Raw genomic sequence first — 23,942 nt, 5'->3', positions numbered from 1 at the left:
ATCCACCCCCCATTTTCTCCCACTCACCCCACTTCTGTTTCTTGGGTTCAAATGAGGTTAATGCTTGTTACAGTCAGTAAAATAGAGCCAAGCTAGTAACAACAATAGAGAATATTTGGCAGCTCACTAACACACACAGAGCACCCATTTTTCAAACACACACACACACACAAACAATATTGGCATCATGGGAATCGTAGCCGACAAGGCGTGGATGAAAAGAAAAGAGGAGTGTGGGACCATCTGCTGCCTGGAGCTCGGGTGAGGGAGGGTCACACAATTAAACCTGTCCTCTGACACATTTAAACAACACAGACTGTATTTACATGGTCCAGCCCACCCCCACCCCCCAAAGCAAGGAAAGAAAAGATACACACCAATCCCCCCCCCCAACAAATCTAACACACAAAGGGCACCAACACCAGGAGCAAAAGGAATTGGTGTACAGCACGATTTCATTGCTTTATTACATCTTTTTTTAAAAAAAGGAAAGGAAAATAAAAGTTTGGCAAAAGCAGTTTTTCCATGTAGCAGTTTATTCAAGGCATTTTGAGCTCAGCTGTGATAAAAGTCCAGCTTGATGGGGATTTGGAGGGGAGGTAAAAACATTATATTTCATCACTTTCCAAAATTAGCTGCTTCAAATCATATGTTTTTTCCCTGGGCTCAAAGACCCCATGGAAGATGTCACACAACAGTTCTCACTGCCCCAGAATAGCAAAAGAAATATCTAGACTATTCCTCGAAGTTATTTGTAAAAGGGATGTATAAAATTCCTGCTAAACTCCATCCATATACCCTCTCTCTCTCTCTGTGATATTTAATATACTGTGTTTTTTACTGTCAGTGGATTTGATCTCTGGTGACTGAGAATATGTGACTGAAAATTGTGGTTATGTTTTAAATAACTACTTAAGAGTAACAGTTAATATAATACTGTTTTGTAATTTTCAAAAAATCTATAAATACTATGAACGCTTGGGTTGCAAATGTGATCCGTGCAGGAGGCACATTCGCAACCCTCAGCGCTACGTCTGTGCACGCGCGGGTCGCAATTTGGCGCATCTGCGCATGCGTGAGCACCGAAACCCGGAAGTAACCCATTCCGGTACTTCTGGGTTTGGCGCAGTGCGCAACCCGAAAATGTGCAACATGAAGCGTCTGTAACCCGAGGTATGACTGTAAGCAGGCACATGAGGGAATGGGGAGAAAGAATTGCTCTAGCGCCTATCCCTGAGAGGCAACTCCATTTATCTGTTTCTAAAGGGTTTCAGGGCTAGGTTGTTCCACATTTTTCCTTGGCATATTTATTTCATTTCCCATATACTTGCAAACCTCTATGAAATTGCATCCTTCCAGATGTATCTTATTCCATTCATGACACACACAAGAAGCGAGGGGGCGGAGGAAATCAAACCCTACAAAAAAAACCTACAAAGTGACAGCCAGCAAGATGGAATACGTATCATACACAACACATTTTTTAAAAAATTGTTACACACACCTTAAAAATTCTTGTAACACATTTCATCGTCACAAAAATCAAGATCAGATTTGTCTGGACTCTAAATACAATGTTACACTTATCACTCCAAATACAGCAATCATTAATAGTTAAAAACATGGATTGTTTCATAACTTATAACCAACTAAACACATTTTAACCATATGCAGTGGTTCTAATAAGCCCTAAATCAGGGGTAAGATTGCTTTCTGAGTGCCTGAGGTGAGCTACCACCCTTCTCCTTGTTGGCAGGAATGAGCAAGACCCACCCATCCCACCCTCCAAGTTGTGCTGGGCCCTGAGCTTAGTGTAATGTCAGAAGACCCTGTCAGAGGGAGGAGGGCAGATCATGGAGAATTGTTTTTTTTGGGGGGGGGGTTGCCTGGCTACCAAGACTAGTTTCAAGATTTGTTGACCTATTCATATAGTACTGTGTCATGAATGCACAAGTATACAAATTATACATAAGCCATGTTCCTGCAATTACAACTGCACCAATTTCCACTGAAGAAGAGTTTGGATTGGATTTGATATCCCGCTTTATCACTACCCGAAGGAGTCTCAAAGCGGCTAACATTCTCCTTTCCCTTCCTCCCCCACAACAAACACTCTGTGAGGTGAGTGGGGCTGAGAGACTTCAGAGAAGTGTGACTAGCCCAAGGTCACCCAGCAGCTGCATGTGGAGGAGCGGAGACGCGAACCCGGTTCCCCAGATTACAAATCTACCGCTCTTAACCACTACACCATACTGGCTCTCGAATTGCTCTAGATTTACTCCTGTGCAAATGAAACAAAACAGCAAGCCCAGCCAGCTTCACATAAATGAGCTGCAAATTATGCCTAAGTAGGGCTGCCAGATGTCCCCCTCATTTTCAGAGACATCCCTTAATTCAAACGGTGTCCCCTTACTCAAGTTACCCTTTGTTATTAGGGTCATACTGAACAGGGCTGTGCATCACTTCTAGTAAACGTAGTTTTAAAAAAGTAAATATTAAACTTTCCATAGACGGAAAGTTGTCAGTTTACAAAACTAGCAAGCACCTTTCCAAATCCACAGGTTTGATAAATCAGCTCCTTTCAAACTAAGCCAGTACCCAAATTCAGAGGAACAATTTGTGTGCCTACTGCCAGTTTAATCATCAATAAATGCACACAGATTTAACTGACTTTTCCCAAGAGGTGGGAAGTGGGAAGAAGAAGCACAGATAAACCCCCTTCTCTGTTCTTCTGCTCCTGTTTTCAACCCTAAAGCAAAGTAAAACAGATGGGCTATGAAGTCCTTCCACAAGACAGGGTGGGGTGAACTTGCAGCCTTGTTGTTGTTTTTAATGGGAAAAGCAACTGAGCCTTAACTACAACAAAGCTGCTGGGCACCAGTTTAATGAACACTTGAACTTCAAATGATCTGATTAAGGCATCTTGTAATCTGGGCAAATGAGGGCCTAGAATGTTAGCTGAAAAATTCAACAGCAGTGAAGACAAGTGGAACAAGCAATAAAAACTACTCTACACAATGCATAAGAACATTTCCTAAACAAAAAAAATTTTTTTCCTTCCAGTAGCACCTTAAAGACCAACTAAGTTAGTTCTTGGTATGAGCTTTCGTGTGCATGCACACTTCTTCAGATACACTGTATCTGTGTATCTGAAGAAGTGTGCATGCACACGAAAGCTCATACCAAGAACTAACTTAGTTGGTCTTTAAGGTGCTACTGGAAGGAAAAAATTTTTTTTTGTTTTGACTATGGCAGACCAACACGGCTACCTATCTGTAACTGGAACATTTCCTAATGCAGGGATAGCCAACTTGTTGCCCTCCAGGTGTCTGCCAGAAAGTACATGATGGGACTTGGGAGCCCCACAATACTAGGAAGGCAACACATTGGCTACCCCCATCCTATTGAGCCCCTATCAATAACAGCACCATAAAGGAGGGTATCGGAAGTGGGAGCTGTTTTAGAGGTTGCGGCGATGGCTGCTGTAGACACAGGTTTCTCTGAGGAGGTTCCCAAATTATTGAACTTACTCCCAAACCATATGTGCCTATTGCCTTTTTTTGCTGGGAAGGAGGCATCTTTTAGGTGACGGGTGAAGTCTGTGGTGCTTCCTCATGCCTCTAATGGCTTTCAATGGTACTTGAGATTCAATTTAAATTATATTTTTGCTATCTTGATGGTGGCTTTTAATTGCTGGCTCTATCAGTTTGTTGGCTGTTTTAATTTGCCATTATTAATGTATTTTTGTTTTATATTTTGAGCCCCCTGGATACCATCTGGCAAAAGGCAGGATAGAAAAGACTGGAAAAGCAAACTATTGGTTACTGAGTCAACCTGTTAAATAAGTAGATAACACATACATTTCTTAAAGGTGCTCAATTGTATTCCTGAAGGTCCATATGGGGTTTTGAAGAAAAGGTGGATTTTAGGGGAACTCTTTTGTTGAAGGATTGAGGATTGGACAATACAATGTTTTTCTAACTCTACAAGTCTTCCAGTTAATACTACTATAAATAACCAATTTTGTCCACCTTGGGATTGCAGTTTTGGGGGAAGAAGGGGCAACAAAAGATCAGCACTACTGCAAATTTCTGTTAAGTGGAATGGAAAACCAGTCACCCAGCCAGCTTACAATACAGCAAGATACACTGAACGTCAGCACTGCAGACACCTGGCTAGAATGAGTGAAATCTATGCAATTCTATAGTTGTTATAGAACTATAGAAAAGGCGGGGCGGGGGAGGACCTGATACACCAAAGCTCAATTAATTCTAGAAAGAAAATGAAAGCAATATTTTAATTAGAGGTAATTAAGAGGCATAATTTACCTCTTCTGCACAGTTTGCAAAAGAGCTTTATGAATGAAGAAACAGAAGCATGAGGGTCAAATGTACAGAGTGAGACTCACGAGAATTAACAATGTTACTGAAAAAACCTCACAGTTTTGATAGTTGGGGGGGCTTCACAAATTTACAACAAAACTGTCAAGCAATTAAGGCAAGACACTTTGCACACGAACTTAAACTGCTAATTAAAAAACCCTTGCTTAATTGACTACATTTGCATATCATTCAACTCAAAGGATAAATGATTTCGGCAAGACACTCTCTCTCTCACTTCTCTTAAGATAAAGTAAGCCTACAGGTAAAACAAACAGGAGGTACCAAGCAACAGGAGGAGCTTCCGAGAATGGAAGGTGTTGGCTCCTGTATATTAATAAACTGTTCTTCAACAGCATCAACAATCTCCTTTGTGTTTTCTGGGAATAACTCCTTCAGAATAATTTTGCAAAGCCAAATGTGGAGCATCACATCACAAAGACTTGCTAAATGGTTTGTACACCCACCTGGGCATGTACTTTTTACTGTCCAACTCCTTCACCATAAACTGATTCAATTATCCTCCAGCAAGAGAATACCCCCCCAAAAAAATACTTTTCTTTCTTTTGCATGCCCAGAACTATGTTCCAGAGTGCAAGGACAAATAAACAGGGGAGAGAGGACAGCAAAATTGACCATTTCAGTGCTACCCCCCCAAAAAAACCACCAATGACATTTTTTCACCTTCCTCAAAAGGAAGGTTTAAAATTGGGTTATCTTGCTGTATCCTTGCAACAATCCGGTGAGGTGGACCAGGCAAGAGGAGCTTGCTTCCCCAAGTCCAATATTCTATTCACTCTGGCTGTTGCAACAATATGGGTGGTTCATTCAGGCAAATGGTGTTTGAAATGCAAGTGACAGCTGGCTCCCCTTCCAACAAGTCAGAGACAGTCATGCTGCGTAGATACAACAGTGGAAATAGCCTAGATGCCGCCATTGCTTTCTGAAACACTAGCACCTACCCATTTTGCACACTTTTCTCAGCCTACAGGGAATGGTCATAGCTCAATGGCAGAGCATTCATCTTGTGAGCAAGGAGGTATCAGTTTCAATCCCTGGCATCTCCCATTGGCAGTCAGTTTTAACAATACTGAGCTAGGCGAACCAATGGTCTGACTTGGTGTAAGGCACATTCCTATGTTCCTACTGTGCTGGAAACCTGATTCAGAACCCACAGGCAGGCATACAATGGAGGAAAACGCAAGGTTCCTACTGGCCATCAGTGAGAAATGGTTGCACCACCACCTCTATTCCACAAAAGGATTTAAAATACCTCATTGCTAACTCTGCTGTTGCACAAACAGCACAAATTGTGCTGTTGCACAAATGGCATCTAATCTTCTCAGCCAGAGCAAAGGAATGGCAAGAGGCACATAAAAGGTCTGAGATTGCATCTCAAGGCTTGATTCAGACACCGCTCCAATGTAAATCAAGAGCAGAATCGTTTGAAGTTGATGGTGTTACGCCATCCTAAAACCAACACTCTCAAGATTGGGGTTAGGGTCTATGCCTTCCAATCTTCCAGAGAAATGAGTTAGGTGTTTGTTTAATGAGTTATGCCCTTTCATCTCCCAGCAGGCATTAACATGCCTTTTTTTCCTCTTTGCTCTGGTTTTCCAGCTCTGGTTTTCCAGAAAACTGCCTTGTTAATGGACTGGTTGTGGGCAGCACTAATGGGTAAAAAACAAAAACAAAATCTGATTCTCACTTGCTGTAGTCTGTGTACAAAGCAGGATGTCCCCTTTGCTACTGCATGCCTGCTGGTTTGCTCTCCCTTGCTGACTGCCTCCTCTCCTCCCTATCTCCTATCAATCCAAGTGGGACCTTGCTTCCTCCCTGTCACACAAGAAGCTCATTCAGCAAAAGGGAAGTCCCAGGATGCATTGAGGCTGTGCAGAGTCTGGAAGGGGAAAGGGGAGGGGAGGCAAAGTTTAAGACTGCATCCAAATGAAGGGGGGGAAACGCCGATCTGGTAATGGCAACCTCACAGTTCAGAGAAGGCATTGTTCAGTGCCAACCTTCTATAAACAGATGAGGAGTGTGGTAGGGCGGGGGGAGTTTTCCCAAGAAAGCAAATTCTGGTTTCCAATTGACCACAAAATATTTAGCAGCAACCTTTCCAAATGGTGATTGGTGCCAAAACATAAATAGGCCCCTTGAGGGTCTTCCATTATAATTAACAGAGCAAATTTGGCAACCAGTTATACATTGTGGTAAGGTCTTTGCAGGAATCCAATGCAGGGAATTTTCACCCAATGGGGCCTCGCTGCAAAACACTCTGGAGAAGTTCTAAATCTCTCCCACTTTGGGGGATTTAACACAAACACACACATTTCTCCCAGAGGCTGGGAAGTAGATCATTTTACCACTACTCTTCTTCCTTGCTTTGTGACATCACTATGGTCACTGTGGCAACTAATTGTGATGTCACAGAGGATTATGATTTCAGAAGAGTGAGACTAGGGAGAGCCTAAATAACCACAGGTCTCTTCTGAGTAACAAAGGAGCTGTTTTCATGCAAATCTGACAAACGAATACAGGCACACAAATAGAAGGGGCTCTTTTCAAGGTCTTTGACTGACAAGTGTAAGCTATCCCCAAAGAGCCAATATATTTTACACACAGCCAAATGTATGAATCTGGCATCCTCATATACATAGTGCAGCTGGGTGAGAGGCCCCAAATCCCCAGATGCTTCATGTGGAAACAACACCTCTCCTTGTGTGAAAAGACTTTTTCCCCCTCATCCAGATTAACAGTTCTGTTTAGTTCCATTCATGGATTCTCAACTACTCAAGTGGGGTTGCTCAGCTCTGCATTATGCAATGCAGAACTGGCATGTCGGTTTACTAATGCATATTTTAGGTTATCACTGATCCTAAGCCTATTTAGACTTCATAGGGAAAAGACTAGTGGGCAAGGGGACAGAGAGTGTGAAGGAGGTTTCCAGTTTAAATATTAAAACAGATTCCAAGATATTTATTGACGTTGCCTTACAAGAATACTGAAAATGTAGTATGTGCCATTGTGATAAGATACTCAACAGAAACAACAACAGTGGCTTATTAAAAATAATGGTTTGCTAGATTCTGTTTTCTCAATTTTTAATTTCCATACACAAACATAACTATGCACAAAATTCCATGTGTAAGAGCCTACACGGTTGCAACAAACCATGGTTTATGTGACTCAAAAAACTACATTTGGGGTGTGAGTCTGCAAAAATGCTATGAACACTTATAATATGTTATTCTCAATTCCTTTAATTTCCTGTCACACTTTTAATCCACTCAAACAAAGAAGAGAAATGGAACAATTTAAAAATGAATTATGGTTCAAGTTATGAAGCAAAGATTTTTTTAAAATGCAGAGATTCCTTCAGTTAACCTTCTTTGTGTAGTATCACATTTCAGTTGTTTCTGTTCTGTCAAAAGCCCCAAGCATGCACTCATGGGTAAAATTATACAGCAGAAAGGACAGTTGCGGGTTTTATTCAACTAAATCCTACTCAGAGTAGATCTATTGAAATTACTAGGCCTAAATTAGTCATATCCATTAATTTCAATGGGTTTATTCTGAGTAAGACTTGCACTAGATAAAACCATGTAATCTTTATTTCTGGACCTTGTGCATGCTGCTGAGCCTGCAACACTATAAAGACCTCTTGCATATTTTCAAGTAAGAGTTGCTGTAGTGTTTTGAGACAGGAGCCTTACACACTGTAGGCATCGGGAAAAGAATGTGGATCAAGAATGCAGGGGATAAGAGACCCTTTTCTGTTAATGAACAACATTTCTTAGAAATGCTTCATTTAAGTGAAAATACATTCATTTCATAGAAGCATAGAACTGTAGTGTTGGAAGGGGACCCCAAGTGTCATCTAGTCAAACCCCCATACACACACTATTTCAGGTGAGTATTCCTTCCAGTAGGTCCTCCTACACACTGCTCTACAACACATATATGCAGACAGACAATTTGTAAATACTGGTAACTAGAAATGAATAACATGGTATTCATCTGGTGCCAAAAAGATAACAAAGTTGGCACCAGCTAAACATATATGGGAAGCAGGTTCAACAAGAGAAAATCTCCAATCCTGAATCCTTGTCTGCTTCACATCATAAGGTAGAGAGTGCCTCAGAATGTCTGCTTGGTGTTGGCCTCCTTTTTGTAGAGAAACCCATGTGGCAACCAACTTTTCAGTAAAGTTCTTTCTATTATCCCAGGTCTTTGAATATCTTCTTAACATGTTAGTGTTACCTTGATGTCAACTGATGTTAGTCTCTACTCAGTTTGATGTCAATTAAGTTTGTTTTAGCATATGTGTGTGCGTCTTCTAGGTTTTTGTATGTTAAAAAACTGCTTGTATTTGCTGCTTGGCTTGTTTATTATTCTGAACTGTTTGTGTTTTGACGTTTTTCTTTCCACTCTTGTTTTATATCACTTGTTGTACATAATCTAGAGGCTGATTACATAAGGCAACGGATAAATGTAGTGAATACTCTTAATACCCCCACAGAAAGAAGAGAATATTGTCAGTATCCCCAGACCTCTCCCATTTGCCAATATCCCTTTCCCCACTGGCCATGATGATGATACTGTGCACACATTTGTAAATAGCCATAAGGGTAACATAGCAGTGAAACAGGAACAATGTTCCTATGAGACACACCCATCCCCTTCCCACTCAAGGCAGGAAGTGGGTTGACTCCCCTCACAACTCAACTGTATTGCTCTAGAGGCTAGGGTTTCAAGCTGAGGTCCTTCTCAGAGACTGCCTGAATGGAGGCAGAAAACCCCATACCTCAAACTTTGTGGTTCAACCGCATCGGTACAGACTCTCAATAAAAAAAGGGCCCGCTTGGGATGTGGTGACTGAGACGTAATGATGGCACGTTCTTGGAACTGGAAATGACTTACAGAGAAGGAAATAAAAATCTAGACTTCCTATTAAAACCAATCCACACTAATAGGGTTCACAATAAATTCTCAAAGCAGTATAATACTTCTGATGTTGAATGTATTATTATGATAGACTCCTAATTCCTAGACCTATTAATTAAGAGTTTACCTCCAGGTTATAAACAAGGTGAAGAAAATGCCATAAAGTATCTTGCCTTGTTTAAATCACAAAATTGAATCATCCAGATTTCAAATAGAGGCATAGGTGAAGTAATATATTTCAGTACCTATTTTACCCTACATGAGGTGCAGCTGAAGATTTTCAATCCACACAGGAACAATTACCAAAGCTTTTGAGCACACTGAACTAGCCAACAGCTTTAAAAATGCTTCTTAAAAATAACCTATATCACTGAGTGCCAAGCTTTATGTCTGAAAAAACTAACAGCCACCTATGTACCAGGTATGAGGACTCTCTAGAGATGTTGCTGGACTACAACTCCATTCAACTCTGACGACTGACCATACTGGCTAGGGCTGATGGAAGTTGGAATCCTATCACATGTGGAAGGCTGCAGGTTCCCAATCACTGGTTTAGGTACAAATATATTTAAGCATGCTCCCATGAGTTTACAGTCCCATGGCAAATGGCCAGCTGGCACCCATACCTTACAGAAGCAGTGTGTGCTTACTGCTTTATATATACTATACTTTATAAATACTATACTCTGTGGGGCAAACATGATACGGGGGTTGGCCATCTCCTTTGTTCCTTGCTTGTGAGCTTCCCAAAAACAGCAAGCCAGCTACTCTAGAAACAGGATGCTGGGAAAGATGGGCATTTGGTCTGATCCAGCAGGACAGTCCTTATGTTAGCACAAGGATCATAAAGAGGAGAGCCTCATAGCAATTAGCATAGTGTGGACATCTGATTTCTTTGCCATCTTGTATAATCACATATTTAGAGAGCGGGGAGGGGGGAGAGACTTAAACCACAGCTCAATACTTTGTATGCATCCAGGAGTTTGTTTCCACCCATCATCCTCTGAACAGATCCCTGTGCCATATCACAAACAGCTTTTGAAACTCCCCTGAATTTCAAAAGCAGGTTGCCATATGGCATGGGGGTGGAAGGGATATTGTTGAAAAGTTCAAAATTTTAGACACAGTTCTTTGGATCCTGGCCAACAACTTTAAAAGCCGACATAATCCAATATTGAAGAAAAAACTTGTTTCCATCCTTGTTTCTAATTTTTAGAAGAATGCTCCTAGGCAAATGTTGGGCAAAAGTCAGCAAACAAGAACTCCCTGAAGTGGCTGAACCTTATTTCAAAGTCAGGGATTCTTTATGTCAAGTTTATGTCAACACTTTTCCGAAACTAGCTGTTCTGTGTGCTTTTGTGCATTCAGCCACCAAAATTCAGCCAGAGAAAAGAAGATACTGAGTTGTATCCAATGCTAGTCCTACTCAGAGTAGATCCACTGAAATCAATGGATATTATTAACTCAGTTTCATTCATTTAAATGGGTGAATAATAGCTAGGTACAACCCATTGCGCCTTGTATTTAAAAAAAAATTATTCTGGTAAAAGAGGATATTAAACAGGAATGAATGTTCAAATGTTAGGTATCAATGCAAATATAAAGTAAAAATTCCTCCCTATTCTTTCATATGTCCAGTTAAAGATTTAAAATAATAAACTGCTTGCAAAGCAAGCTCCACAAAATGTAGCAAAGCTGCTTAAATATATATTTCATTTTAAAGCTTGAATAATTTAACAATGGGGGAAATCCACCTTAAACTTACGCAAGCCTTTTGGAGAGTGAGGATGAGGTTACAGTTTGTGCAACCATTTCAGTGAAGAGAGAGGAAGGAAAAGAGTCCAGAGATCAAAATCAGGAGGCTGGTCTGACACCTCCCTGGGCAGAGCACAGCATTAATAAACCACACAGAAAAATTAATGGGGTATGCTTGAGTTGAAAGACAACAGGCACTTCTGGGGCTCAGATGGGGCTCGCTTCAAGAGCAGCTAACCTGTCATTGAATCTGGAAGGATTGCTCTCCTGAACCCATCAGCATATACTGGAGCCTCTGTTATACTTAACCCAGACTTCCTAACACTTGATATCCTGTCTGCTATTTCAATGCCCTTACTCAACTGTTTCAGACAGACATTACACAAACTGGCTGGTGGAAAAGGGGTTGGGAAACCAAGCAGCAATCTGAGTCTATGACCTTATTCTTTTAACATGATACCACTAACTTAAGCAGAGGTTGGGGGGAGGTATGGAAAGGCACAAAGATTACTCTTTTCACTACTCAGGCCTGATCTTGCCTAGTCAGGCAATGCCACTGGAATCCACATCAAGATGCCACCCATTTCTTGCATTAGTAGCAAGAAACTGCCCTTACTATTATGTGCTGGTGCTTGAATCTTATTAGTCACAAAAATACATATTAACCACTGAGGGTTTTGCTAGAGACGTTTGGAAAATAATCCGCCACTCTGAACATTTCTTCTGTAAAGAAAATGGGTCATGGATGTGGGGTGGGGAATTCACTGGGCACTGTTGTAGTTTCGTTGTGTTGTACTGCGTTCTAATATGAACAAAAATGTTTCATTAAATGCTCAGCTGCTGCCCAATTAAATAAATTTTAATTGAATGTACACGTTTTAGCTGATTAATCTATTGATTGAACCTGCGTATCGGGGGAAAACACTAGGTTGTATCGCATCCATTCACAGAAGGAAATTGCACTGACAGAAGGAGGCCTTCCATTCATTGGACACATGACTGAATGCAAATACCATTCTTCCTTTCTTTTTACAGAAGACACATGCACCTCAGTGCAAGCATCATCTTAGAAGAGGAATTCCCATCTTTCATTTAGAAAAAGTTATAGTCCACTTAATCACAAAACTCTAAGAGGTGTGCATAACAAAATTATCAATAAAACACAGCTAACATCCACAGAACTTTTAAAAATACACAAAGCATTAATAAAACACAGATAAAAAACATTAAAATAAACATAAGTAAGTAAATTATGTGTCTAGATTTGCTTGCTGAAATGAGGGGGGGGGGGACCACAAAGTTTTCAGCAGGCATTCTAAACAATACAGTGAGGGTGCCTGCCACTCTCCTGGGAAGCTGCCTTATATTAAATCAGTCCCGTGGTTCCATCTAGCGCAGTACAGTAGGTCCAAAACTTCTGCAGAGGTTACATTCTGGGGACCCTCACACAAAGGCAAAATTGTGCAAAGTCGGGAAGACCCCTGGAACTGCTCCCTCCATGCAATCATTCCTGCCTGTTCAACACCGGCATGCTGAGGGAGCAAGATCTCAGGAGCCTCTCATGGCCTTCCAGAGCCCTCATGTAACCTTTGTATAGGCCAATAAGCAAGGTGGAGAGCTTAAAATGCTCCTTCCATGCCAAGTTTTCCTGCAGTTTTAAAGCCCTCTCCCTTGCTTTCTGGGCTCTAGAAAGGTCACATGAGGGCTCTGGAAGCTCTTTTGAGATCTCACACAGCTCCTTTTCCCCAGTCTCTCATCCTCTTTCTGTTTGTTTTTTGCCAAAGCATGCAAGGTTGCAATTGCGTAAGTAAGTTGCACAGAAGTTTGGGGCGTACTGTACTGTCTACAACGACTGGCAGCAGCTCTCTAGGGTTTCAGGCTTGGGGCTCCCCCTGCACTACATGGAAATGAGCCTGGGATCTTTTGCAAGAAAAGCATGTGCGTACAGTCCTTCCACTAACAGCCTAGATATTGACCTTATAATACTTTTAATTTGTAGAATGTACATCATATCTTCCCAGTTAAAGCAGTTTATAAACTTTACTTAGAGTAAATGCCCCTCTTATAAATACACTGGATTCTTTATCCTTCCCTGTACTCTTAAATATTTGTCATGAAACCAAGAGCGGGGGGGGGGGGGACACAGCATGCCTCCAGTAGGCAAAGAAAAGTTGCCCTTCATGGTTTCCCCCACCCCACTTCATGTAAAAACAGTCTCCTCCACCCCCATCCCAAATCAGCAGTGTATTAATGTTGGTCCTATTATTTTCCAGGCTCCTTGCAAACTGAAGACCATTGTGTGAAAAGTTGCCTGAGGCAGCAGAATGGAATGCAAAGCTTACCTGTACAAAGATGGAAATGTTTTCTCCTCAGGTTTGAAAATATATATATTAAAATGCCTTCCTTTCCCCCCATGAGAAAAATGTGGAGAAAGGAACATAAGCAATTAAATTTTACACAGGTCTTACTTAGCGTTGCAAGGTCCCCCCATACATTTAAAAAAAAATTACAGCCAAGCATACGTATTAAGAAATTGCTTTTACTAATTGACAGGCAAATTGATTTATGTTCTAAGTCTACTCTGCTAAAATAAATTAATGTTATTAATTGGCAGCAGGAGTGGAGAAGGTTCATGAACCATACCAGATTGGAACCATGACCAACACATGCTTCCTAACTTTGTGGGTGACCAAAGGCTTCACCACAGAACTGAATAGGATTTTTTTTTTTTTAAGCAACAGGCTGGCTTATATTGCATGCTGCCCAGTCACTCCTGCTTCCTATCTCCTCCAGCCAATACATGCCAACAAGCCACCAGCCAGATGCCTGCAGGCATACATGGAGCATGCACTCCAGGGCCAACCAAGGTCCCAAATTGAGTCCACTTTCAAACTATGGCTTGGCACATACACACAATGGCTCCCAAGGAGATCTCAGCTGCTTTGCTCCTCCCCAGGGTTTTTTGGGGTCATCGCAGGATGGTAGTATAAAGCCAAGAATTGGTTTAGTGTGTCACCTGAGTCCACATTCAATGGTTACAGGTAATGTTTAAGGAGGAGGGACCCTAAACACAATCCTGGGTTTGGAGACAACACACTAAGTCAAACTCTAGCACAGCTGCTGTACCACAATGGCCTAAAAAGCCAAGGGAGGAGCACAATCCTTCACATTCACACCTGCACAATTAGACATCTACACAAAGGCCTGGTTTGCAGAAGACAAAGAAAATTGGAGAGGGGAACATGCTGTGTGGAGGTGTGTAACCATCTCTTCTTTAAGGCATGCAGCAGTTCCAAGGTTGCAGTGGTGGAGAGTCGTTTCCCCTGGAGGGCACAAGGAGTTCTTTTTTGCTGCTGCCGCCACCACAAATTCCCAGCTGGCTGGATTGCAACCACTACAAAATGCAAAAAGCCTCAATGGTCTCACAAGATCACTCCAAAAGCTGCATTACCTCAGCATGAATAGGTTTCCGCTCTTTGATCTCTTGCTGCTACACCTTTCACTGGCTTGGGAGGAATTATTATTATTATTATGAAACAGAAGCAGGAACTTTCGCTGTGCTTGTTTGCATATGACAATCCAGAACATTCATCCTACCTCAGGGAACACCAGGCCTGAGGGAATGCTGCTTGCTGCATAGAAAGGTGTGTATCTGCTTATTTCCTCTTTTCTTCCCTTAATCTGACAGCTACTTCAGACACAGTTTTTTTCAACAAAAGTATTCAAGATGAAAGCGCAAGATGAAAACTGGCAAGAGTTTTCCAATGACTGTACACAGGAAAATAATCGGGTGTGTGACTTCCAGGCATTACATTTTACCTGTTTCCCCTCCTCTCCAACAACCATGTAGGAAAAATACAATGCATGAAAGGAACAACCTTGATTTTATATAGTTTTACTGAACACACACATTGTGCAAAATGTGAACACAGAAAGCTTCCTCACACTCGGTGTAGCTCAGGATTGTCTGCACTGACTGGCAGTGACTCAGTCTAGGTTTTCAGACAGGGAATTTCTCCCAACCAGAGATTGAACCTGGGACCTTTGGCATGCAAAGCAGATGCTCTCCCCTGGAGCTATGGCCATTCCTACATGGCCAGTGGTAAGGGATGATGGGATGATACAGCCAAACAATATCTAGAGGGTACATTAAAGACTGCAATTCCACAGCACAAACAGAGGTTTCCAGGGATTGAACCTAGGACCTTTTGCACGCAGAACATGTGTTATACTTCTAAGCCATGGCTCCTCAAACTGAATGTCAAATTATTTGTAGTGTTCCAAATGGCAACCCAGATCAAATGACAGGATCCCAGGACTACATGGCCTACGAACCAACAAGGCCCCTTCTAAGCAGCATGTTTCCTCACCACAGTGACATAGCATACAGGAGAGGAGACATGTATCAAACAGACTGTGATTGGAACAACATGGGCAGGAGTGGGAAGAGACTGGTGAAACTCATTCTTGAACAAAATCATTTTCACATATACAGTTGACCAGGATGCAGGAACCAGTTAGAAGATGAGGAAAGACTAGAGACTTGGGGGGTGGGACAGGGAGGAGGGAAAGCTCAACAATGAATGTGTTGGAGGGGGTGGGGGAGAAGGTAAAAGAACAAAGTCCAAAAGGTGATGTGGCTTAGGGGATTTGAAGAACTCCACAAAGGAATGATTAAGCCCTAGGAATGCAAACAAATAACATGCTAGGAGAAACCAAACTCAAGGTGGGAGGTACCAAAAGAAGCTGAAACACACACACCCTTTTCCCCTCCTGGGGTTGCTGCATGGGTGGAATAGTCCCAAGTGTTACTGAACACAGAACTATGCCAATATGTGAGTACAAGAATTGTCTTGCAGCAGACAATTTCACCAAACTCCAGTATTTTCTTAGGCAGGCAAATGCATCCGGGAGGCTTGCAAAGGAAAGAGTCATCCTGTGTTACTGGAGAAAGGCCATAGCTCAATGGTATGTAAAAGAGTCCAAGTTCAATCCCCAGTATCTCCATGTGGGGCTGAGAAAGACTTCTTGCCTAAACCCTGAAGAGCCACTGCCAGTCAGTGTAGACAATACTGAGCTAGATGGGTTGTCTGATGCAGTAAAAACCAGCTTCCTATGTTCTCTGTATCTGAGGAGTCAGAGGTGTATTGCCTCTGCTTATGGAGGGAGAATATCACTGGGCTTCAAATTACAGCCCAACATCAACTTTTGCATATGAAGGCAGAATCCAGCAGCAGGAGAAAAATGCATCTCACAGACCCACCACAGAAAGCTTTCAGCAACTCACCAAAGAGACATCAGGGACATTAGGCTCAGCAGAGTATTCACAAGGTGTAGGTCCATGGCATTTACAGGCACAGCTGATAAAAGATCCCATCTGAACCCCTGGAGAGCCAGTGTCAACCAGTCCTGAGCTAAATGCACCAGTGGTCTGACTCAGTATAAGAGCAGTGATGGCTAGTATCTACTGTGATTGGTAGGAATGAATCCAGAGAGCCCAGACAGTAGGTAGGGTTAGGGCTAATGACAGGAAGGGTTAACTAATTCTGATTTTGTCCCTATCCTCTTCCCTGCTGAATTCTGCAGGGGTGATACTGAGGAGGAGGAAGCTGGCACCCACTGAACTTGCTTTAGATTGTAAGGAGGAGGCTGGCTGAGGGCAGAATGTGGTTGGTGAGGCAGCTGCAGCTTCCGCTGGGTATAAGGCAGATGTGTTTTTTATCTCACAGTCCACTTTGGGGAACTATTCTCCAAAGCTTACTGCAGGAGAGCCACATAAAGTCATCCTACTACCAACTAACTCCCACAAACCCAGGGGGGCAGGGTAGGATCACCCCTACCTCTTTGTATTCAAACAATCCACATTGTCCCCATCCAACAGCTGGTACACACTCCCAAGAAGGATCATCATCATTATTATGCAGGGCGCACAAGGCAAAAACCCACAGAGGCCCACGATTTGCAGACAGCTGTGAGCAAAAGACACACACACAGAGCTTAAGGATGAGATGCAGACAGAACTTAAACATAGTAAATGCAAACAGCCAAACACAAGATTGGTTAGGTTTCCACCACCATTTCCTCCCTAGGCGACCTCAATTTTATTTCAATGCTATTTGCCTCTGGCCACAGTCTACCAACCCTGCAGCTCTGTGTGTGTTTGTATGTGGTTATTGTTTTGCTCCCAGCATGGCTATCTGCTACAGCACAAAACATGCAATATCCCTTTGGCTATGTCTGATGGAAAAATGAATGGGAGAGAAGCAGCTTTTTGTTGGGATGCCAGACAGGTGGCCTACCTGCTAGCAAAGTCTTATCAAGAGCAAAAACACAAGTTCTTCTAGCCATAGTTAAAAGTCTTGAAACAACTCACCTTGGGAAGGGAGGTGAAATAATATTTCAACTCCATCCCATTCTTGGGGCACAGGCAGAGATATATGCATATCCTGGCTTTCTTTCCACCACAGCTGCCTCACAACTGAGGAAAAGCAAAGGCTGCCCATTTCAGTCTGATGAGGAAACAGTATTTCAAGCAATGTATTATGGTCAGCACTGAGACCAAGGTTTTAATTTGGTCTCAAGCTTCACACCAATCCTGGACCAATTTGCTGGATGCCTTAAAAAAAAAGTAGTGGGATAGATACACACGATACACACACACACCCTGAAGTTACTGAGAATTTCTATGCTAGTTTCTGATTTCTTTCCTAAATCAATTCATTATTCTCTTTCATATATTCAAAAGTCATTCAGAAAGAGTTTGGGCACAGAAATATTATTTCTTTGTGCTGCCCAGAACGGAAAGAGATGTTGGTTGCCTTCAAAAAGATGCATATTTTTAAAAAATGTGCCCCTGCATTCTCAGTGCACCTCCACTTTCCATTCATATGCCCCAAACTGCCACTTTTAGCATATGATTAGCTGAAGACAGACAAGCCATTAGCAGCACATGATAAATAATGTGGGTCTTTAGACCTGCAATAGCTCTTATGCTGAATCTGTAGAGGAGGAGGGGAACTAAGGAGAAAACAAGAACTACTTCCTTCACTTTGAAAGGGGAAATAGCCAAGTAGACAGGAATGGAAAGATATCCCAAAGCCTGGTGGGTTTCTGTTGCTGTTGTTGTTGTTTGTATGCGCATTCAGCCTGTTTCCCAAAAGGAGAAGCTGCACATGCCTTTATCTCCAGATGTGTGTGGGTGCTTGAACATTCTCTCCAAAATAGGTGTGTGGGAGTTTAAAGGGGAGCGGGAAGGGGAAGAAGTCTGAACTGAACATTCCCTTAATAAGTATTAAATGAGTCTCCTTTGATACCCTATAATTTCCCATGACTATCAAAAAAGTCTGTGCAGTTAAGGAGTTAACTAGACCTTTCTCCTTTGCTGCACCTTGCATTCTTTTGAATAGTCAGATGTCTTGTCTGACCCTGGGCATTCTTTTCAAGCTACCCCATAGCATAAGTACCCCCACTGACCAGGACTGATGCCAACACAAGGTCTCCCCTCCCAACTTTCTCACCCAGTCACCAACTTTGAGAAATCTGGAAATTGAATACTGCTGCAGATTAAAGAGTACCTAGCTGTCTGGCTGGGCAGACTCCGCAATTGCCTGTCATACTTTAAAGCTTGCTGCAGCAGTTGTCCCAGGACACATCCATTTCCTTAGTGTAAATATAACCCATACACAAACTAGCATCAGGAGAGAAAAGGGGTGGAGGGGGGACTAGATCAACACTGTACAGAGCACCAAAAATACACTATGTAGTCTGCACACATATATCAACAGCATCTGCAAGTACCCTGGATTGGAACATCCTGGGATCAGTGGTGGCTGGTGCCCATTGTGACTGGAAGGGAGGAAGGCATGGAGCCCAAACAGTAGATGCGGTCAGAGCCAATGACAGGGAGAGCCAACTAATTTTAGTTTTGTCCCCATCATCTTGGCTGCTGAGTTCTGCAAGGGTAACAATGACTGGAGGAGGAATCTGACAGGCAGTGCCACCCCCTGGACTAGTTGTAAATTAGAAAGCAGGCAGGTGGGGGCTGGCTGAGGACAGACTGAGGTTGGTGGGGAGGTGCCTCATTTGCCCTAATGGACCAGCCTCCACTGTCTGGAATCTATCTGGTTGTGTGTTTGTTTATCCTGCCAATGCAATACATTTAGAAGCTTTTCAGCTCTCGTTTCCGTCACTACATTTGTCAAGTTTTGAGATTAATCCTAAGGATAGAAGCCAGTGATTTCTGCCTGTAGATAATCAATTCATTCATTCATTCAATTCATCTTTCCTTGCCCTATTTGTAGCACCACATATACCTATTTGAGTTTGTTAAGATGCAAAACCCAAGGGCAGAATATGGTAGGCCACCTTTTGTGTCCTGTTTAAACAGGTGCATAAAATGTACAGTATTTAAGTTTGCAACAAGAAAAGTGAACAGAATAATGGTAAATGTGTGGACCCCCCCCCCGAAAAAGACAGATTGGTTAAAAGGATTTTTAAACAAATCCAATTTTGCTGCTGCGGTTAAAGTCCAGTAGAGAGCCCTGCTAGTCTACAGAAGTAAATATACCCCAAAATAAGAAAGACCAAAGGGTAGATTTCAAAAGAAAAAGCCAGCTCCCTTGAGACTGTTTGAAAAGAAAAAAGGATAAAACAGCCCAATGTGATTCACCTTAAGAACCTATCAGCACAATCCTATTTCTATTCCTAAATAAGTCTGACAGAGTTCTTTATTCTCTAGAAGTACAATCCTAAGCATCCTTTTCTGATTACTAAGTCCCACTGGATTCAATAGGACTCACTTCTGAGTCTGCACACCTAGGGCCATGCTTCACCAAAGTTTGCATGCATGGTATAAGCATCCTTGAGGTGAATGCAGCAGGTTTTTCCAGCTGCTCTCTCTCACACATTACTCCTTTCAGAAAGAGTTATGTGGGACTCTTACAGCTAGATGCACATTTACCTAGGAAGTAGCCCAGTCGAACACAATGAGGCTTATTTCCCAGTGAGCTTGCAGTGCCTTCTCACTACATAGCTCCCAATCCCTGAGAGAACAAGGTCTATTTAAAACAGTTATCACCTGAACCACAGACTGGTGGGAGTCCAATAAGAGATTATATATGATCCCTTCCGGGATCCTACTACATGGTTCAGGCAATAGCCACTTAAAGTGGCTATCTGTGGGACTGTGTAAAATATGCAGCCAATTCTATCTGCATTTTTATTCAGAAGTAGGTCTCACTGGATACGCATAATAGATGCTAGAGATGCACCAAGTATCTAGCTGCAGAGTTTGTACAGTTGCAACCCTTACCCTTGCCACCGAAGTTCACACACCTTTTTTCTTTCTTTTTAAGCAATCTCGGCAGAGTTTTTAAGAGCCCAATTCTTTAGCGACCCCATCCCCAAATTTAAGCGCCGATCCCCCAAAACCAAATCCAAGAGGACTCACCCTGGGTGCTTTCCTCTTGTATCGGTTGCTGTAGTCGAACTTCTCCTTCATCTCATCCAAGCACTGGCCCAGTCTGGCTTTCTCTTCTTTGCCGGAGTAATCCTGGCTGAGGAGGATGTAGGCTCGCCAGTTGGCCGAGTCGAAGCCCCAGTGGCAAGTCCGGTTCTCCAGGGACTTGTGCGAGTGGATGACAAACTTGTGCGGCGGGTACATGAGCCGGCAATCGAGGCACTGGATGCACGCCGCGCCAGGGCTGCTATACAGCTCCGGCACCAGGAGCCCCTTACATTTCCCGAAACATTCGTGGTATACCTTGAAGCTCCGCTCGGTCAGCTCCAGCTCGAGCGCGGCCCCGTGGTGGCTCCCGGAGAACTCCTTCTTGCAGCGCCCCGGCGGGTAGGCGCCTCCGTAGAGCAAGGCGTTGCAAAGCCTCTCGGCGTCCGTCTTAGTGATGAGCCCGCAGGAGGGCGCCGAGAAGGGCAGGATGCCCATGACTTTGAGGATCTCCAGCTGGTCCGCCGTGCAGCGGGAGCAGTAGATGTGGAGCTCGTCGCACACTGCGTTGATCTGCTGCAGCGAGAAGTCGCGCAGGACGGAGTTGAGGATCTGCGGCAGGCAGAGGCGCTTCTCGCCGCCCACCACGAAGCACGAGATGGTCTCGCCCTCCAGGACGGTCTCGCAGCGTTCGGTCGAGCGGTCTGAGGGCATGAAAAAGGGCCCCGGCATCACCGGCGGCGGCTGGATCGGCGGCAAGTGGAGCACAGGCTCCGCCGAGGAGGACGTCGAGGACGAGGACTCCTTGCCGTTCTCCCGCTTGTACAGCAGCTCCTGCGCCCAGCGCGCAGAGAAGGCGGCTGGACCACCCAGCGAGTTCATGGAGCTCAGATGAAACTGTTCCAAGGTCTTCTGCAGGCCGGGATGAGGCTGGAAGCTGCTCCTTACAGTCTCCATTTTAGGTTATTTTGTGGTGGTCTCCCGCCTTTTTATTCCTTTTTTTAAAAAATAACAACAATAAGAAAAGAATAACTCCTCCTTTCTAGGTTTTTCACCAAAGGCAATGCAAAAAACTAAACCGAACCTCGCTTAAAATCTTTTCCAGGCTTCTGTTTTTCTTTTCCTTTAAAGGCGAGAAACGCCGCTCTTCTTAAATTTGTTGTTGTCCATTGAAGACGGCGAAGGAGAGAGGGAAGCCACTCAAGAATCTCATATTATTCGCCCAAAAAAAATAAAAACACGTTTCCTCCCGGTGGGTTACTTTTGGTCCGCTTTTCCAAACACCCCCTCGATAAGTTTGGGGTTCTTAGTTGTTGTTCTAAATACACTGGAGCAAAAGAAGAGCCAATCCAGGGGGAAAATATTTATATCTTCGGGGAGGGGGAGAGGAAAAAGTTATAAAAAGAAAAAGCGCACTGCCTTCTCAAAGAGTAGCTTGCCCTCCCACCTCCATTCAAGCCAGCAGTCTTCAGTTCACACAAACACACACGAGGCTCACACAAAACCGACCGATCAACCTCCCTCCCTCCCCCCCTCAAAAAAATTGCTAATAAATCTGTAGCAACAACGTGGAAAGGGGGCTGAAGAGAGTCAATAGCACCAGAGGGTCTTGAAAGATGTCCAAATAGCAGCGGCGTCGGCGTCTGGCGTCGGGGAAGTCAGCTCCTTTCTGTCCATGTCCACCAAAAAAATGTTTTTTAAAAGGAAAATAATAATGTGCGTGTGTGTGTATTTTTATATAGAAGGTCGATCTCCGGAAGCGGGATGATGTAGTGTGAGGCAAAGCAAAAAAAATTAAAAAAACAAATTAAACCCCCCCCCCCTTCCAAAATTCCGAGGCGGCTGCTACTGTAGCGAGGCGTCTCCTTCCTTCTTCGCCCCCTCTTGTTCTCTCTGCTACTCGTGGTCCCTTGAAACTGCGGGTGGGGGTGGGAAGAGAAGATTTCCTTTCTTTTAAAGAGTTGCTTCGTTCTTTCTTTTTCTCTCTGGCTGGCTTTGCTTTCCGCCTCTTCTCCTTTTCAATGTGGGAGCCGCGGCAGCTCACATCCTCCCAACTCCATGCTCCAGCCCAGACTGAGGGTGTTTCAGAGCTGAGCTAATGCAGGCAGGCAGGGCTGGCTGGCTGGCTGTGCACTCCTCCCCCTCCGCGCCCCCCCCACCTCACTGTTTGTTGGTGTCTGCCTCAGCTCTTGAATCCCAGCCAAGAATGTGACCAACTCCCCAGGCTGAGCTCTTCCAGGAACAGGCGCCGCCTCCCTCCGGCTCTGTTCTCATCCTCCGCCACCTCCTCCTCCTCCTCCGAGCCGCTCTGCAAAAAGGCAAGCGAGACATAACACGCCTGCGCGCGCGCGCGCGCGCGCACACACACACACACACCGGGAAACAGAAGAAGGCGCGGGCGGGGGGCAGGCAGCCCAGAGCTGCGATGGGGAGGGTAAAGTGTTGGGTTCATAGACCTCGAGGCTGCGAGAAAGAGACGTGCGGTAGGGCGGCTCTGTGAATGAATTTGCGCTTGCTTCTCCTCTCCCTAGTTGTTGTTTTTGTGGGGGTGGAAGGGTTGTAGGGTGGGGGTGGGGGTGGGGGGCTGGAGCTGGTGGACAAAGTTTCATACAAGAGAATGAGAAAGCACTTAACAGAAGAAGCCCCAGGCTATGGGTCTGATGAGAAACAACCGACTGAAGTTAAGTGGGTCAGGGTCTGATCAGTGCTCCTGGGTGTCACTTATTTACTGTACTATACCCCACATTTTTCTCTAAGGAGCTGAAGGTGACATACATGTGTCTCCTCTTCCTCATTTAATCCCCACAACTCTATGAGGCACGTTAAGCGGAAAGCCAGTAACCAGCCCAAGGTCACCCAGTGAGCTTCATGATATAGTGGGGTGATTTGAACCCTGCTCTCCCAGGTCCTAGTCTGACCACTGCACCACATCGGTCTCACTTGGGTTCCAGGAGGCACAAACATGAGAAAATAAAAGCTGAATCTGCATAACTCCGTGTGAGTGCCCTTCCACACATATTTTTTCCCTGCAAAGAAAGCAACAACTATATGTCCACTATAATTAAGCGCATATATGTGTAATAATGTATCTGTGGAAAGAACTCCAGGGGTTACCAGCGTGGTGCCCGTGGGCACAATACTACCCTTGAAGTCTTTGCTAGTGTCCACAAAGCCTCTGAGCCCCAACACTCACTGCCTCCTTGATCATAAGGTAGTAGGGTTGCTATCTTTTAATAAGTTAATGGAGCTGAAGGGGGAAGTTGGAAGAGTAACACTCCTCCCTACTTCCTCTTTTAGTTTTATGTACTTTTCAAGGTTCAGATTAATTCAGTTGTATCTGACCTTTACTCAATTTTTTTTGGAAAAGCAAAGTGTGTGCATGGACCTTCTCCTTTTCCATCTCACTTAGTTGTGTTAAA

General features: G+C 43.7%; 1 protein-coding gene and 1 long non-coding RNA gene across 5 annotated transcripts in view; both read right to left on the bottom strand.

Annotated features, from left to right (window-relative positions):
- SKI (SKI proto-oncogene) overlaps nucleotides 1–22,831 on the bottom strand; it is a 151,401-nt gene extending 128,570 nt beyond the window's left edge. Inside the window, exon 1 of one of the 4 annotated variants that reach the window (XM_083628668.1) lies at nucleotides 20,530–22,831. In XM_083628668.1, the coding sequence (XP_083484794.1) occupies nucleotides 20,530–21,480 (951 nt within the window). In that variant the 5' untranslated portion in view covers nucleotides 21,481–22,831. The remainder of the gene's footprint in view (nucleotides 1–20,529) is intronic. The other 3 variants (XM_083628666.1, XM_083628665.1, XM_083628667.1) reach the window with 3 other exon arrangements.
- Nucleotides 391–13,851, bottom strand: LOC310769624. The gene is made up of 3 exons (XR_014551751.1): nucleotides 3,287–13,851; nucleotides 2,254–3,034; nucleotides 391–2,008 (listed from the first exon to the last, which is right to left on the bottom strand). It is a non-coding gene; the product is annotated as an uncharacterized lncRNA (long non-coding RNA).
- Nucleotides 22,832–23,942: the final 1,111 nt, after the last annotated feature.

The sequence above is a fragment of the Podarcis filfolensis genome, assembly GCF_964270895.1.
Source record: "Podarcis filfolensis genome assembly, chromosome: 8".
Taxonomy (NCBI): Eukaryota; Metazoa; Chordata; class Lepidosauria; order Squamata; family Lacertidae; genus Podarcis; species Podarcis filfolensis.
The sequence above is the reverse complement of the archived record's forward strand: the minus strand, read 5'-3'. Positions and strand labels throughout refer to the sequence as shown.